Consider the following 14320-nt stretch of genomic DNA (forward strand, 5'->3'; position numbering starts at 1 on the left):
GTATTTTGGGCAAAATTCGAGAAATACCTGTGCCTACCTGTCACGGACAACTTGGCTAATCGGTGTAATTGCTCCCAGCAAGGATTTGGCGCATCAACTTTAATTAAAGTGACCTACAGAGTGCAAGGCGAGCCGCCTTCTTGGCTAATGACCAAGAAGCTCCTTCTTCTTTATAGTAAAAATAAAAAAGCAAACATAACTTTAAATAAAACATCCACAAATCACCGGGTAAAAATGTGACTGACGGTAGAAAGCAGGGAAAAGTTGCACTTGCAACCTCTAGCGGTAAAACACATTTCCGCTTAGCACATGCCGATACACATATGTGCCATACATATGTGAATACATGCCGATACACATATGTGCCATACATATGTGAATACATGTGCTCTCTCTCTCTCTCTCTCTCTCTCTCTCTCTCTCTCTCTCTCTCTCTCTCTCTCTCTCTCTCTCTCTCACACACACACACACACACACACGCTCACACACAGACACAGACATACACTCTCTCACTCAAGCACACAAGGCGTATTTTGATTTGCCAATTTTCTAAAATAGTAGCTTCTCTTTTCTTTAAGTTCTGCCAGTAATACCGACATTTTCCAAGTAAACAATTGCAGAAAGGTAAATAGAAGAGACCGTCAGCAGTCAACAAGAATACTAACCTTCGATTCTTAGAGTAGGCAACGGGAGATGGCCATGTCGGGAGCGATGGGGTCAGTGGAATGCGACGGCATGTACTCCAAACTTATAAATAAGGAAGAAGAAGATACGCTATATGATGAGAAAAATCACAAACGTGAAAGTTCTGATGTCCAAGGTAAGTGACTAGAATGTATTATTATTATTTCGAATGTTGTCGGTCCAATTGTTCTCTTTGACATAGCCTATATAGCCTAAACTTCATCATTGCTATGCCTATAACTAGGCATGATAGTATCGATTTTTCAGAATGTCTCGTATTCATTTGTAATTTCGTTGTTATTCAAGTAGTTATAGAATACACATTATTCTATTGCCCAAATTATGCCATGGTTCACAGCACAAGCAACACCGACAACTGTCATAATCATAATCACCATTATCGTAATTTCCCTAAAAAGTTACTTCTCGGTGCGATTGGTCTAGAACTACAATATCATATTGTGGGAAGTAGGGTATTGATATCCATGTTGTTATTCTCGTCATTACGGTTATGCAAATCATAATATTTATATTCTAGCACGTGCACAAGAAAAACTTGAACAAACAAACTCCCTCCCAACCACAGACTTGTGTCAGACTTGTCCAAACATGATGCTGATCTGTTCAGGATATAATCCTGACAGCAGGATTATTTTCACCCCGAGATATATTATGATAAAGGTCACAGTTGCTTTTCAAAAGCAGGCTACACATTCTATGTGTAGGAGACGTATAATCTGATTGAAGAAATTAAACGATTAGACCTGGCCTACACCTCTACACACTGCACTCCACACACTTTTCTAACGCCATGGGCCTGCATGTTAGTCATTTTATGTCTACAATTTTATTTCCGCGGTCCTGGCTGTCCAAATATAATGCAAACAAAAGAACCTTTAAATAATTTATATATACAAGTCACTGGTGTGTCTGGAGAAGCTTGAATTCTGAAGCAGCAGGCAAAAATATATAATTATGGGCTTCTCAACCTAAAATGTGCAACAGGAACTCATCATGTAAATAACAAAATAATTAGAATGTACGTGTTCATTCCTGTGTGCATCCGAGGTGGTTGGAGTCATTAGGTTGCAGTCTCATTATTTATGTCCTGCAGTACCTGTGCCCTCAGCTGGAGCTGCACCTAGCTCTCACCTGTACAGACTGGCTACAGGGTGCCTTGGTTTGCTTTGTGTGGTGTTTTTGATTTCCATCGTGGTCCTGTGTGCACACTGTGAGTATGCCTCACCATCATGTCCTTTTCAACACGCATCTTCACAGTAACATGGTCGGTGTTACAACTGTAACAGTGTTAAATCATGTACACGTGGTCCCTATTGGACTCATATACCCTGTTAGATTTGTAGTGACACTGGACATTTTACTGTGTGCCAGCAAAGGTTACACTCATGTTTGTCCATGTCTCAATATCTGGAAATGTTCTTAGCCAATTACGCAATGTCTCTCTGCACTCTTTCCACAGGGCAGTTCCCAAGCTGCACAAATGTAAAAACAGCACCACCTGGTGGTCAAGTCCTGGGAACACCTTGCCTTGCCATGCAGAAGACAGTTGCCAAGTGCTGTCAGTTCTAATTGGGTGTTGTGTTCTCTTACTCCCCCCCCTGCAGATAAGAACCTGTTGTTTGGTGTGAGTGAGGAGCATGACATGATCTCCCAGAACTATTCCTCAGCACAGAGCACAATGGAGCGCCTCTCCTTCAATGTCTCAGCTTTGTCTGATGCCATCAGCAAACTACAGAAAGAGAAGGCAGATTTGGAAAAAGACAGGGAGAGACTGCAGAAGAGGGTCAAGGACCTAGGTATGTGTGTGTGTGTGTGTGTGTGTGTGTGTGAGAGAGAGAGAGAGAGACCTGAATATACTGGAAATCTCACACTGATCTGTTCTTATTACATTACATTACATTACATTACGTTATTGCCATTTGGCAGATGCTCTTATCCAAAGCGACATACAGTTGATTAGACTAAACAGGAGACAATCCTCCCCTGGTGCAATGTAGGGTTAAGGGCTTTGCTCAAGGGCCCAACGGCTGTGCGGATCTTATTGTGGCTACAATTAGAACCACCGACTTTGCGTGTCCCAGTCATTTACCTTAACCACTACACTACAGGCCGCCCCAGTTTCACAGTTTTTTAATTACAGTTTCACACTTCACACTTGTTTTGTCCATTTATACATTCTTTGATATAAAGCAGTTGTACAGCATGCACATCAATGCAGGAGCTGAGATGATGCAATTGAGACAATAAAAAAAATGTCTCTTGGTCTATTTACTTTGCAAAACTCAAACCTCTGAAAATGTCAGCAGGACCTCAGTTCCTTTTTATTTCACTTATTAAGATATTAGGAATGTCCAGGTCAGCAAATAGTTAAAAAAGGAAAAGAGAAACTTACGCAATAGAACGTGGTCATAAACTGTGAATGTGGCAGTTCTTCAGAACTTGGGGTTTGAGGAGCAGTCTTTGTAAAGGTGTGACCTTCCTCAAGCCCAACAGGTAGCTCCACGTTTTGACTCCATTAGATTCTCTAGTTATTTGGAAATAAGTAATGGGCTGTCAGTGTATAATTATTCTCTGGTGTTTGTGCTAACAAGCTGTTTCCATTGTAAACTTGGGTTTGAACAATTGCCCACTTCCCCATATTGCCCACTTCCCCATGTTTGCCCCATTGCTTTGAGGACTCATCTATTAAAAAACTATACAACTATCAAAATTTCTCACATTGTCTTCTCAGAAACCTGTTTTTCCCATGGCATGCACATGCGGCCAGGGGCAGAAAGTCACTGATTCAGTGCAGGTCCTCAGGTACTCACTCAGTCAGTCACTCAGTCATCATATTATCATTTTTTGTTATTTCAGGATCGTTTTCTTTTTTTGTTATACAGCGGTGACTTCTTGGGACTCTCAAATAGAGTACTGTGCAAAAGTTTTAGGCAGGTGTGAAAAAATGCTGTAAAGTAAGAATGCTTTCAAAAATATAAATATTAATAGTTTATTTTTATCAAAGTCGAATGTAGAAAGTTTGATATCCATGTAATGCGCTTGGCTGAACATAAAATAGCAATTTTGAAAATATGTATTTCTTAGTCTTGATTTTTATGAGGAGATACCAATGCTGATACCAATATGGATGCTACGCAATTGTGTTATGGATGTGACAGGTCTGAAATGTGCATTGTTAGACGATCTACTTCCCAGTCAAACACAACACAGAACCTTGACCTTGAGAAAACCATCTGAAATGGTTTTGAATGTTTTCAAGATTGCCAAGTAGCATTGATATCAACGGTAATGGGACTAATAAATACATTTTAAAGCATTTTCCTGTTGTTAATCTACAGTTTATCAGATTTCAAAATGGTCACAATCAGCTGCTTAGGACATAATAAGTTTAATTGGGAACTAAGTATGTTTATTTTTTTACGCTCAGGTTGACATTACTGTGGAATTACCCATATAGCTGTGTATTTAAACCGTGAAAAACATACATATAACATCACATAGTTTGCTTATATTTAGCTTTCAGCACTCTTAATAGAGAGCAGCATACTGGAAGTATCGTTCCCGATATATCCACTTTACCTCACTATTAGCTTGGTACGTAACTAACGTTATGCACAAGCTTTTCAGTTATCTGATTTAAACTAGAGTCCATGGGCCTCGTTGTGCTGAGCACAAGGGAGTAATAGCATTATTGCAGACATCTGAATTTTATATGTTTTTTGTCTCTCAGAAGAGGAGCAGGTGAAACCCAAAATCTGCCAGCCAGAATGGATTCAATTCAACACCAGCTGCTACTTCATCTCCAGCACTAGCAAGTCCTGGGATGAGAGTCAGGGATATTGTGCAGAGAGGGGAGGACACTTAGCCATCATAGACACGCCAGAGGAACAGGTGAGAGGAGTCAACTTCTTCTTATTGCAGTTCATACGCAGATTCGACAGTCATCTCCACCTTCATATGTATGCTTCTGTGACCTACAATGGGGTGCAGCAATTTGGCCACCCCTGGTTTAAATGTCTGTTACAATGAATCTGTATATGATCGAAAGCAAACCTGGTAAACATGAGACCTTTCTGTAAATTTTAAAACAAGATTGCTTTTTATTTTAATTTGACTGTTTATAAATGATAAACAAAAATGGAAATGGCCCTGTGCAAAGGTTTGGGAACCCTTTTGGATTATCCTTTGTTACTTTAAAAAAAAGATTATTTCTAAACTCAGACCCAGATGATTTACTTGTTAGGGCTTCAAGTATAGAGTCAGGTGAGTATAATTCCAGGGCTGGACTTTTTATTCTGAAGTAACTTCATGCCTTCTAAAGTATCCCAACTGCAGTAGCTGTTCTGTCTAGTGTTAACAACCATGGGTTCCTTTAAATAGTTGTCTTAAGGATCCTCAGATGGTTAATTTCTACCAAGAAGGAGAAGGCTAAAAAACTATTAATGTGTAAAATGACCTATTTCCACAGTCAGAAACATTATTAGAAAATGGAAGATAAATGGAACAATTGAAGTCAAGGCAAAGTCTGAAAGACTAAGAAAGATTTCAGATAGAATGGCCAAGACCTTGTGAGAACTGCTATGAAGAACCCACACATCACTGCAAAAGAGTAGCAGACACAGGTCTTGCTGTTGATGTATGCAAAAGAAAACATTGAGAAGCTTGAAGCCTTTTGGAACAATGTGCTTTGGACTGATGAAACCAAAATTGAACTTTATGGCCTCCACCAAAGAATATGTTTGTAGAAAAATGGGTGAAGCCTTTGTAGAGGCTGTGAAGGCAACTGTGAAGCGTGGAGGAAGAATGGATCCACCAAATATTAAGAAATTCTAGAGGCTAATGTTCAATGGCATTGAACATTAAAGTTGAAGAGAGGTTGGGTATTCCAGCAAGACAATGATCCAAAGCATACCTCAAAATCAACCATGAAATACCTCCAGGAAAGACAGATGAAGGTTTTGGAATGACCACCACAGTCCCCAGACTCGAACATTATTGAAAATCAGTGGAGAGATCTCAAACGTGCCGTACATGCAAGGAGGCCAAATAATATTTCAGATCTAGAGGTGTTCTGTCAGGAAGAATGGGGAAAAATTGAAAGCAGGAATTGAAAGACTTCTTTCAATTTCTGGCTACAAGAAGCGTTTACAAGCTGTTATCTTTGCCTGAGGAGGAGTTACAAAGTACTAACTGACAGGGTTCCCAAAACTTCGCACAGGTCCTTTTTCCTTTTTTCATTATTTTGAAACTGCTTTAAAATTTGAAGAAATGTGTGATGTTTTACATTGTACTATTTAGAGGTCAGGTTCACTTCTGTTCACTTAGATATTAAATGTTTTTGACCAGGAGTGCCCACATTTTGGCACACTAACCTCACTTCATATCATCCCAATGATGCACCTTTGAAATTGAGATTATATTTAATAGATAGACGGAGAAGGAACAAAGAACAAAGAAATGTAGCACTGGCTGGACTCTCATTGGTTAACACTGAAACTATGAATGGGAATTGAACATTCGTCACAGGATTGTTGATGGAAGGGATTTGGGTTTGTGGGCCCCATGTAAAAATCTGCAGGACCAAGACCAGCCACACTGAAAATTGTGCAATCATGTATTTAACTGAAGTAGAGCACATATTTCCTATAAACACAGTTAGAGATGATTTAGTGGAAGAAACTTGCAGGAATGGTGTTTGCTCTCACTTGGAGAACACTTGAGGAAACACTGCACTGTGGGATCAAGAGTAGGAATGTTGCCAGCTTTTCTGATTCTGTGTCATGTGACTGTGTTGAAGACTTTTCTGTGGAACCAATTGGTCAGAGGTCACTGGAATGCATACTGGTTTGGGATCAGTGATGAAAAGGCAGAGGGCGACTGGTTCTGGGTGGACGGGACTAAACTTGTTGGAGGGTAGGTGTGCTCTCTGCTTCATAACATGCAAATGAGTCAACTCTCATTGCCTGTGCTTGGTAATGCCCCCCACATGCTTTGTGATTGGTGAGCGGAGTAATCCATGCCAATTGGTGGATAATGTTCCTTCTCAATTTTGTCTCTTAGGTAGTCTTATTTTTCTTCAGTAAACTGTGTTTCCAATGTTTATTTAAGGATATGGACATATTCAGGCCTTACTCTTTGTTTTCTGTTCTCAGAGCATGTTGACAGTATACACAACAACACAACAGTTTGTGCAAATTTAACTATGTACTAGACTTGATTGGGTAGCATGCTTGTTTGATATCTTGTTTGTATTTTAAATTAAAGTACAGTATACGGTATATTCTTTCTGGAACGTGACATCCCACAGAGGGGAAACAGTCAAAATGTTCAATGCTAAATATATTTTCTTGATGCTAATTGAGTTTCCAAATGGCATGCTCCATCAAGCAAGATATAGGAATATGGGTAGACACCAGTGCTAAGTTTAAAAGTGTGATTTCAGCCTTGTCCATTTCATGCTAATATTTATCTACCAAAGCGACTGCACTACATACATTTTTTTCCCACTTTGGGTGTTTGGGTATTAATTGCATGGGGTGGGACTACTCTCCTTCTAGCTTCTGGATGGATGGCGAGCCCAACAACCACATTGATGAGGACTGTGGCTATATGGTGAAGACTCGCAACCCAGGCATACTGGCCCTGGGGAGCTGGTATGATGCACCCTGCAGCATGCACTGGCCATGGATATGTGAGGGTCCAATCAGTTAGATATTCACATTTGCACTGGAAAATGGGAATGTGCCAAAGCATCAACTTTAGAATCATCAGTCTTTAGGACAACAGTTTTATAGACAATAAAAATGGGCAAACTAAACACATATTGGGAAAGGTTATGTAACAATGTTTAATGTGGCATAGAGAGAATTGTATTAATCAATTACCAGTATCTGCTACGAATACTGTAATAATAAAAAAAAAGTGTTCTCAGTCGGAGCTGGACTCTTTTTTACTGTCAATAAATGACCATGTTTCAAAAGACTGAACTCTTGATTGCTTCCTGTCTTGAGACCGATACAGTTTCTAATGCCTTGCTAATATGTAATATATGTGTGTATATGTGTGCATGCGTGTGTTTGTGTGTATGTGTGCATGTGTGTTTCAAACCTTGAAGTAATGCACAGGTATTTGTTATTCATTCATTATCCTAACCGACGAGCTGGTTGGCGCCTTGCATGGCAGCCAATCACCGTTGGTGTGTGAGTGTGTGTATGAATGGGTGAATGAGAAGCATCAATTGTATAGCGCTTTGGATAAAGATGCTATATAAATGCCAACCATTTACCATTTAAAGCCACATTATTTTCAACAAATTACCAGGAAATCTTGGCAGAAAACGTGGTTGCCTTTACTAGGAAGCTGAGGCTTGGTCGTAGGTAGATTTTTCAGCTGGACAAAGACTCCAAACATAGAGCAAAATCCACATGGAAATTACAACATCCATGTTCTGCAATGGCCATCTCAGTCTCCAGACTTAAATCCCATTAAACACCTGAGGTCTGAACTGAAGAGGGGGGGTCCATAAGTACAAACCCAAGGATATCAATGATTCTGAAAAGTTCTGTTTGAATCCCTCCAAATCAGTCCTCTAAACATATCAAATTATAGGAAAAGACTCATGGCTGCCATCTTTGCCAAGGGTGTTTTGCACAAATTATTAACCCTAAAAACGCTGGCCCCTTGTGGTTGAGTCGTCTGCATCTCAACGCCAGATTGTAACAAAGATTCTCCACTAGCGAGAACAGTAGATACTTATCAGCCTATTATTGTTAAAGCAGGGCAATAAAACTTCAGCATCCCTCTCGCCATACTCACAGTTTACAGCCCTCACCTCACCACAGACAATAAAAGCCATATTCTAACAATCCTTGATACGATTTCTCTATGTGAAAAATCATGATCCAATATAAGAAAGAAAATAAAAAAATGTGAAGTTGCAAGAATAAACACATTGGGCCTCATTTATCCAATGTGGGTTGAACGAAATTGACCATAGAAGGAAAGTAGCACCCTTTTTGCCTCCAGTTTAATGTCAAACCATTTTCTTTTTACCTGCTCCATAGCATGTTACTTGAGAAAGAGATTACGACTGTCACGTAGCGCGGAGCAGAGGAACCAGAAGCAGACACAGGGGTGTAAAAAAAATGGCAGGTTTAATGCAAATAAAGGTCAAAAACCAGGGGGTCAGTCCACACAGGCAAAGGTACCAAAGCTGATCCAAAATGAGACCAAAAAGCAGGCAGGAGTCAAACACAAGAAAAACAGGAAAACAAAAACCAACCGGACAGAACGGCAAGGGCAAGGGCAAGGCTCTGGAACAAGGGGGCTGGAACAGGGGTAAGGAAATAAAGGCTTCGGGACTCAACAACAGGACAAGACGAACTAGCCAGGTGCAACTGAAAAGGACACGTATAAATACACAGAGGAATGAGACAAACTCGGCGGGGCATGGGAGTGAGGGTGGTAATAGCACAATAACGAGGGGGAAACGAAAATGCGGACTGGATTCACAAAGACACACATGTAATACAAACAGCTCCTGACTAGGGAGTAGACAATTGCACAGAATCAGGAGATGTAGAGATGTGGAGAAACAGGTGCAAATTCTTTGCTGAAACTAAGCAAGTAATCAGTGATAGAATAGGGAGGCAGAGCTACAGAACAGAATTGAAACTGGAGATGCGTTAGTAAGTTAGTTACGTGATTTAAATTACCCAAAACTAGTGAATGTTAGTTTGTTAGTTTGATGAACATTAGTGTGTTAGTATAATTAGTACTGTACAAAATCTAAGTTGGAATTAGTATATTAGTGCATATCTAATACATAATGCATGGATATGCTTATGCAAAGAAATGAATAATTAAATAAACTAGGGGAGACCAGGGAACAAGCACTTTTAGGTTTTTGCTTAATTAAAAAATATATACACGTTAAAGCTAATATGTTTAATCCAGAAAGAAGATACATGTCATCAGTACAGTTCTAGGACATTCTTCGTGATTACAGTTCAGTCGGAAATAGCGGGATTGAAACTGTTCCAACATGCCCTGACTATTATTTGCTCTGGGGCAAATTTAAACAGTGTTGGAAAAACAGACTGGAAAAATGCTTTGTTTTAATACAAGTCAAAGGTTGGTGAATTCAGCATTTCTTGCCATTTACATTTTTCATCTGATAATCCTGTAGAAGTTGTCTATATTTTGTAATGCATGGTACACATGGAATATAGAATGTCACATTCAAAGTTATTGTGGTTTGATACATTTATAACAGGCGGGGGCATGTTGCAACACAGCATTGGAACACAGTCTCTGCTTGCTAGTGACATGTGCCAAAACTATACTGCCTTATAGTCCACAAGACAGTGATTTACATACTTGTATTTGTGTCATAATCAGCTAATCAAAAAACACTTTGGTGAAAAGACATTCATGCTACTAAAACACAGAATTGTTAGTTACTCTTGGTGAAGTTTTCAAATAATCTTGCCACTTGCATATGAGAAGCAGGTTGCTATAATACATAAGTGAAAACAAACCCATCATTGTTGTGCAAATGCAACTACGTTTGAAAAATCCCCATGTTTCAACATGCTCCTTGTTACATATCTCCCCTATTCAGAAATTGTCAGTATGTGGCTTGCAATTTAAAAATGAAAACAACCAGACTTCCTTAAAAGCTTTGTGGTTAAAGAGAAGCTTCCCTTCTGGTATTAGAGAGCGACATTTAAACAGAACAGGCAGACATCAGGGCTCGTATAGACCAATATGAGAAAATAGTACTAATATCAGAAGATAACAAGCTCAGACAATGGAAATATCAACTCTATCAACAGATAATTCGTATGAAAATACAAGCGGTACCTACACCGGACTGACCTTGACAGATAATCATGAATATAGCACATTGGAACCAACCTCAAATCCAATTCCAGAGGCACAGATAACAGGTAAGCACCCAGTGAGACTTGGTCTGGCGGAGAAGTGGATTGTCTCGGCCCGCCTACTGGTGGAAAAACACATGCAGCTGTGTTGTGTTAAATAATCAGCCTAGATGCTTAAAGTTTGTTTGTTTCCACAGTGTGGGAGACCGGGAGCATGCTTTTTAGTTTTGTGTTGTAGTTTTTATTGTATGTATGCCTCTGAAAAGCAGTCGCTCAGTTTTACTTTCTTATTTTAATTTATAGTGTTTGTTTGTTATTTTATTGTTATTTCCCAGAATCTGTGAGGGGGATGAGGGACCTTTTATTTAATTATTTTTGTCTGTTTGTGTGGGGGCTCTCTCTCCGTGCGCCAAACAACAGTGAGAAACCTGGAAGTGACCCATCTCCCTCTTAGGGGAGTCACACGGTGTGTGGCACACTCCTTTCATAGAACTGTGAACTCCATATAACCCATTTGACATTATTCAAAAACAATGGAATTTGTATTGTATCTTATGACCATCAAAAATAACTCTCAAACTTCACGTTTTTTGTTTTTTCATTGTTCTAATCCTCAATTTCGTCTACACTCTACAGCTAAAAGCAGGCACAACTGTGCCCCTTACAAAATGGCTACAGTGTGTCTGGGACTGCTATGTGCCTCCTTAGTGCTTGCCATCATTACCCTATGTGTCTACCGTGAGTACCATACTTTGCCACAATTTGTTCCTTAATGCACAAAATATCACAGAAGATGTTAAATGTATCTGCAAAATATTTCAAAGAATATTTAAAACCCCAATTTTATACTTGGACTTTGCATCTCATTACATTTTGGCATATAGTAGACATGTTTAGAGACTTGCATAGATCACATGTTTATCATATTGTGGATCCACCAAACGTCGCCATTTGGGGGCCAAGACTTGGTCCATTTTAGATAAAGATATATAATAATATTATTTGTTTTTGAGCTGACACTTTTATCCAAAGTAACTTAGCAATGGACAATCCCCCTGCAGCATTTGGGGTTAAGGGCCTTGCTCAACAGTCCAACAGCTTATTGTAGCTACAACAGGGCTGGAACCAATGAAATATGGAGGCCACGCCAAGTGGGATTTGGTTCAGAATTACGAAAGGAATGTGAGCAATTGTGTGTCAAAAGGAATGACACAAAAATGACTTGGGGCCTTCCTGGACGGTTGGATTAAACAAATGTAGAACAACTAAATATCAAGCAGCACACATGAGGTAATGCTGCTCATGTGTCTCATTATTAGACCCTACCTTATATTCACGTTACCAACCTTAGCATTATGACCAGGCGTGTGTGAGTGCAGCTCCTGTCCGGCATGCGTATATTTAGTTTCTTTTATTGACAGTGTGGCAATAGCTGTTCTGTATATTACTGTCATTATCAATTCTGTGACATGCATTTGAATGGGTATTGCTATGTTGAAGATTAAAATCACTTAGCATCTGGCCTCTCATAGTTGAGATTGAGTCACTTGAATAAAAACTGCTCAGCGTCTGACCTTATCTTTCAAACTAAGTATTATAGATTTACCCCACCTGTGAAATCTAGCAGGCCAATTTAAACTCTTTAAGCTAAATTTTCTGGCCATATCTGGTTATATCTGCAGTGTTGAAGTTAGTTGTCCATATTTTTTTGCTCTCTAGTGGAGGCCCCCACACGGTGCCCTCAGGGCTTTGTGCCGTTCCTCTCACGGTGTTACTACTTCTCCACGGTGAAGAAGAACTGGACTGACAGCCAGGAGGACTGCAAAGCACGTGGAGCAGACCTTGTGATAATAGAGACCAAAGAGGAACAGGTAAAGACGTTGGGATCTGGAGCCAAAAGCTATACAGTACATCACGCCTTGATGTGGATGGGAGTAACACTCCTACGGCACTGTAGTTTGAGCCCATCCAGGTTCTTACTAGATTCAGGATTGTTCAATTACCGGAAAGCACACCCTAGCAACATGTACACCCGAACAACATGTTGCAATGTCGTACATATTCTATTTTGGTATGGGAATGGCTGAACCACTATACTTGTGTGTGTACACATTTCCAACTCCACATGCATATGTTTGTCATTCTAACAGGTGTTCATACACAACCACTGGGGAGGTGAATTATACTGGATTGGGCTGACAGATTCAGCCACAGAAGGGACCTGGCTATGGGTGGATGGGTCTCAGCCTAATGTTTGGTAAGACTGCTGATGACCCATTCTCAGCACATAGAGTGGCCTTCTGACTGAGTAGCATGGTACAAACCCATGACTGCGTGAGTTCAGAATTGCTGACATTTTCATCTCAACATGTTGAATTTGTGGCTGTTTAAGGTACTGGAAAGATGGCGAACCCAACTCCCATAATGGAAGGGAAGAGAACTGCATTCATGGATACAGCTATCCGGATCCTCTGAAGAGCTGGAATGATATAGAGTGTCGTGTCTTCTTCTATTGGGTCTGTGAAGCCAAACCTCAGTGAAGTCACACACACACACACACACACACATACACACACGCACACGCACGTGCACACGCACATGAAGTGACCTGTCTGCACAGACAAACACAGGATGTTATTTATGCTTCTTTTCCCGCGTTGTTTCAAATGTATAGATGTGTAATGTTTAACACTGGCAGTATGTTTGACGTAAACTATGCAGATACACAGAAATATTATACAATGGGCTCCAGAATTATTGGGACCCTTCATAAATATGCACAAATATACTGTAAACTATAAAATAATAAAGTTATTTTTTCAACATGTGTAAAGTAGTACACTATACTAATGATTCATTTTGGCAGAAAAATGAAACTATATGCTTGAAATACGTAAGACAGATCATTCTGATTTGAGCAGAAAGTTTATTCAGTTTATTATATTTTTTTGTTTGCAGCCTTGTTACCATCTATACAAAAGTGATCATACTTGCATTGAAATGTGCATGTATATAGGGTAAATATAGATGTAGTTGTCACTGAAGAGATTTTTCCGCTATTACTGCTGTATATGTACTGTTGAAACACCTGGCTGTCATTTCAGTGAACAACCTACCCAGGTGTTTGTTGTTTGTACCACATATACAAAAGGGGCCACCTTTGGATTGGCATTGGCATTTTTTAGCCTTGGTGGGGAAAATGGATGCAGCCAGAGGCAAAGGAAGAAGACGTCGTGGAAGAGCAAGAACAGTTGTGTCTGATGAAATCAGAGCCACAGTCATTGATCATGTGGTAAATCATGGTCTGTCCCTGAGGGAAGCAGGTTGAGGGTTCAACCAAACTTGCCTAGATCCACAGTGGCTTCAATAGTGAAGATGTTCAGGCAAACCAATAGGTACTATGCAGTATTTACAGCATTCTGACTGAAGGAGTTCAATTGATGTGTATATTACAGCAGTACTGTAATTTGAGAAGTCTCCAGAAAAAGCAGATGTATCAGTGCACATTTGTCTTTGACTCACTACAGGACCCAGCGGTTACCTCACACAGTCACACAGGGGGAAGGGGAATAATGTTTATGCCTCAACAGGAGGATACAATGGGATGGTCATTGTCAACAACAGCATCAGGCTAAGAGAAATATGCAACAACATAATCGCAGACAACAACATATTTCCAAACATTGACAGTGTAAGCACTACAACCATTTCAAGAGTGCTACAGAAACATC

General features: G+C 39.9%; 2 protein-coding genes across 3 annotated transcripts; both read left to right on the forward strand.

The window, feature by feature from the left end:
* The first annotated feature begins 350 nt into the window (after positions 1 to 350).
* Positions 351 to 7686, forward strand: zgc:174904 (uncharacterized protein LOC564690 homolog). 2 transcript variants are annotated; one of them, XM_061256244.1, is made up of 6 exons: positions 351 to 820; positions 1799 to 1915; positions 2310 to 2501; positions 4436 to 4596; positions 6503 to 6618; positions 7263 to 7686. In XM_061256244.1, exons 1-6 carry the CDS (start codon positions 694 to 696, stop codon positions 7414 to 7416), a joined length of 867 nt encoding a protein of 288 aa, XP_061112228.1. In that variant the 5' UTR covers positions 351 to 693; the 3' UTR covers positions 7417 to 7686. The 2 variants fall into 2 exon arrangements, with proteins under 2 accessions (XP_061112228.1, XP_061112229.1); XM_061256245.1 differs by lacking the exon at positions 1799 to 1915.
* A 2754-nt stretch (positions 7687 to 10440) lies between these two features.
* Positions 10441 to 13362, forward strand: LOC133136125 (CD209 antigen-like protein C). The gene is made up of 5 exons (XM_061253355.1): positions 10441 to 10655; positions 11226 to 11327; positions 12309 to 12460; positions 12740 to 12846; positions 12982 to 13362. The coding sequence occupies exons 1-5, from the start codon at positions 10517 to 10519 to the stop codon at positions 13127 to 13129; spliced, it is 648 nt and encodes a 215-aa protein (XP_061109339.1). The 5' UTR covers positions 10441 to 10516; the 3' UTR covers positions 13130 to 13362.
* The last annotated feature ends 958 nt before the right edge of the window (positions 13363 to 14320 follow it).

The sequence above is a fragment of the Conger conger genome, chromosome 9 (genome assembly GCF_963514075.1).
Source record: "Conger conger chromosome 9, fConCon1.1, whole genome shotgun sequence".
NCBI classification, from domain to species: Eukaryota; Metazoa; Chordata; class Actinopteri; order Anguilliformes; family Congridae; genus Conger; species Conger conger.